This window comes from Tupaia chinensis, unplaced genomic scaffold, assembly GCF_000334495.1.
Source record: "Tupaia chinensis unplaced genomic scaffold, TupChi_1.0 Scaffold143624_1, whole genome shotgun sequence".
Lineage (NCBI taxonomy): Eukaryota > Metazoa > Chordata > Mammalia > Scandentia > Tupaiidae > Tupaia > Tupaia belangeri.
In genome coordinates, this window is record NW_006203472.1 from 571,276 (window position 1) to 574,395 (window position 3,120).

The 3,120-nt window shown below is 66.0% G+C and overlaps 1 protein-coding gene across 4 annotated transcripts in view; it reads left to right on the top strand.

The window, feature by feature from the left end:
• CEND1 (cell cycle exit and neuronal differentiation 1) overlaps positions 1–2,695 on the top strand; it is an 8,511-nt gene extending 5,816 nt beyond the window's left edge. For 2 of the 4 annotated variants that reach the window (XM_006164421.2, XM_006164422.3), the window contains exon 2: positions 1,126–2,695. In XM_006164421.2, coding sequence (XP_006164483.1) covers positions 1,222–1,677 — 456 coding nt within the window. In that variant the 5' untranslated portion in view covers positions 1,126–1,221 and the 3' untranslated portion in view covers positions 1,678–2,695. Of the gene's footprint in view, positions 1–337; positions 440–1,125 lie in introns of those variants that run through there. The other 2 variants (XM_006164424.3, XM_006164423.2) reach the window with 2 other exon arrangements.
• The last annotated feature ends 425 nt before the right edge of the window (positions 2,696–3,120 follow it).

Here is a 3,120-nt window from a genome sequence, read left to right on the forward strand (position 1 = left end):
GCTGGCAAGTGAGGCAGCGGCTAGCCGGGCCTTTCTCGGGCCTTTCTCCGGGACAACCCCTAAGCTGCGACCTTCAGGTGACCCCAGTGTGGTCAGTGCAGCTGGGGAGGGACCTGAACTGCAGCCTCCCAAACCGGCTCCCTCTCCCTGTGGGCGGGAGACCCCTCGTCCTTCCCTAGCAGAGCAGACAGGTGGCCTCTCGGTCTCCCAGGAGGCCAGCTGGGGCTCAGGGCGGTTAGGCCCCAGAGGTCTCCCCGCCCCCTCTGGAGACATGGAACATGGGTGGGGCCTTTCCTACTGCCCGGAATGCCATCCCAACCCCCACCCCACCTTGCAGGCCCAGACAGGAGACGTGCGACCCTAAGCTTCTGCCCAGCCGCTAGTCCTGTCCCTGGAGAACACAGCCTTGGCCCTGGTGAGGGCTCTGTCCTTGCGCCAGGTGAAGGCAAGGAGGTGCTGGGGAATGGGCGCCAGCCTTGGGAAGGGCAGATGGCCGGCTGGGAGGCACAGGCCTGTCCCTGTCTGCGTGCTTCTCCAGCCTCCTGGGGGGACACCATAGTTTTGTCACAACCGGGTCCTTGAAATCCTGCTGGCCTCAGTCCCACTCCCACCTGACACCACCTGAAAGCCCAGACCCTGGCTTCCCACCCTGCCCTGCCTGTCTCCCACCTGGGCCCTGGCCGGGTGGTGGGTCAGGAGCCTCGGCATCCTCTGGGGACACTTCCCTCCTGAGAAGGGACAGCTCTGCCCACTGTGGCTCTGCCCACCCACTTTACAGGACACTCTCCCTTCCAGCTCTTAGGGCCAGCTTCTCACTTCCCCGCCCCAGACTGGTGGGATGGACACAGACAAGATGAGGGAATGGAGGCCTCTGGCTGGTCTCGTTGCGCCTCCCTGCCTCCACCTCCCACCTGTGCAAGACCACAGCTACTGCCTCTGGCTGGAGGGGCTTCTCAGGGGGCAGTTGGGGACACATGGAAGCCAGGCCTTGGAAGAGAAGCTTCTGAGGCTCGCAGGGGGGCCCTGAGCTGGGGCTCCTGGGAAGTCCAGAGAACTGGGCCAGGGGCCGGGGTGGACAGGAGGGGGCAGCTTCTTTCTCCATGGCCTCACTGCGTCTCCCTCCAGGTGCATGTAATGCCCGGGGGTGAGCTGTCCTGAGCCACTGTGTCCAGACCCTTGCCTGTCCCACTTCGCTCTGCCTGGCTGCTCGCACCGCCCACCATGGAGTCCAGAGGGAAGTCGGCCAGCCCCAAGCCCGACACCAAGGTGCCCCAGGCCACTGCTGAGGCCAAGGCCCCCCCGGCTGCTGATGGGAAAGCCCCCCTGACCAAGCCTGTGAAGAAGGAGGCCCAAGCAGAGAAGCAGGAGCAGCCGGTGGCCCCCGCCCAGGTCCCTGCCAAGAAGACCCCAGCCAAGGCAGACCCTGCCCTTCTCAACAACCACAGCAACCTGAAGCCCACCCCCACGGTCCCAACGGCCCCGAGCAGTCCCGATGCAACCCCGGAGCCCAAGGGCCCTGGGGATGGGGCTGAAGAGGACGAGGCCACCAGTGGGGCCCCTGGGGGCCAAGGTCCCTGGCCTTGCGAGAACTTGACCCCCCTGCTGGTGGCTGGGGGTGTGGCTGTGGCAGCCGTGGCCCTGATTCTTGGTGTGGCCTTCCTGGCCCGGAAAAAATGATGCCTGGTACCCAGGTGGGTCCGGAACCACTTCCTGTACAGACCTGGGGAAGCTAATGCATGCGGCACTCATCCCTATCTATCCACACGCACATACACAGTATATACACACATGTGCACACGTACTCGCCCTCACACACCGCGGGGAACAGACCGGCCCACCGCGCGGAGGATGCCCTGCCCGCCTCAGCGCACTGCAGCACGCCGCCCTCCCGACTCCAGGGCAGTGGGGACCCACTCTGGGGTTCACAGGGCAGGATGGGGGGAGCCACGGCATCGGGCAGCAGGGGCCGAAGGAGGCACGGACGCTGCACCGCCGTCCTGCCTGCTGGGTGTGTCTTTCCGGATGTGTCCTGAGAGGCCCCAGAGGTCGTGGGCCTCCTGCAGGGACATCCCAAGGAGCCTCAGGGCTGGTCTCATGTGCTGGGGGAAAGGGCATGAGGTGAGCAGGCCAGCCTCGCGGGGACACTAACGGTGACATTTCAGCCCCTGCCCTGCTCTTCATGCGCGGCCGGCGGTCTGCCTGGGCCTGATGCCGCGGGTGACTGGAGGTGGCAGCCACCCCCACCTGCTCGCGCCCTGGCAGGTGGAAAGCCCTGCAGGTTGGTCTGGGAGGGCCTGCCCACAGCTCAGCTTTCCCAGCTTATGCCCCAGGGGGCCCTGAGGCGGGGGTCATGGCAATTATGGGGGTGGTTGAGAGCCTGGGAGGAACCCCCCACAGCTGTGCCTGCCAGCCCCCACAGCTGCCCCTCCTGCCTGCGCCCAGCGTCCTCCGTCTAACAAGCGTATAAATGCAATAACGGGTAGAGTAGAGCCACCCCTCGTGCCTGCAGGGAGCCCGCTGTGCAGCACCTCCTGAGCACGTCTGCTCCCGGCGGCCCTTGGGCGGTGGCGGCAGGCAGGCTCCCGGAAGTGGCGGCTGGGCGCTGTGGGGACATGCTGTGCCCTCACCCGGCCTGTGGCCACGGCACCCCGGCCCTGAGTGGAGGCTGAGTCTGAAATAAACTCTGTTGTCTAAAGGCTGGGCTGCTGTCCTCACCTGCACGGGGCTGGGGGAGGCAGGGTGCGGGGAGGGGTGCAGACCCATGCCCCTGGGCTTTCCTGGTGGGAGGGAGCCCAGGTCCCCTTGGCTGGCCCACCTGCCACCTCCATGCCCTTACTCTTGGTGGGGTCTGCCCATGTTCCCACCCAGGCCCACCCCCATCCCAGATGCCGTCCCCTGGCCTTCCTGGGAGCCCTGACCCCAGGCAGACAACGAGGATAGGGTGAACCCCCAGGCCTGAGCTGTGGGCCTCAGTGCTCAGGACATGGACCTCAGGCCCACCTTTCCGGTTCCTTCTCTGGGGTGAGCTCCCCATCCCCAGAGGGGCACAGAGGAGACTTGAGAAGGACGTTTCCTCCCCTGACCACCTCTCATCGAGGCCCCCTGGAGTCCAGTCAGCAG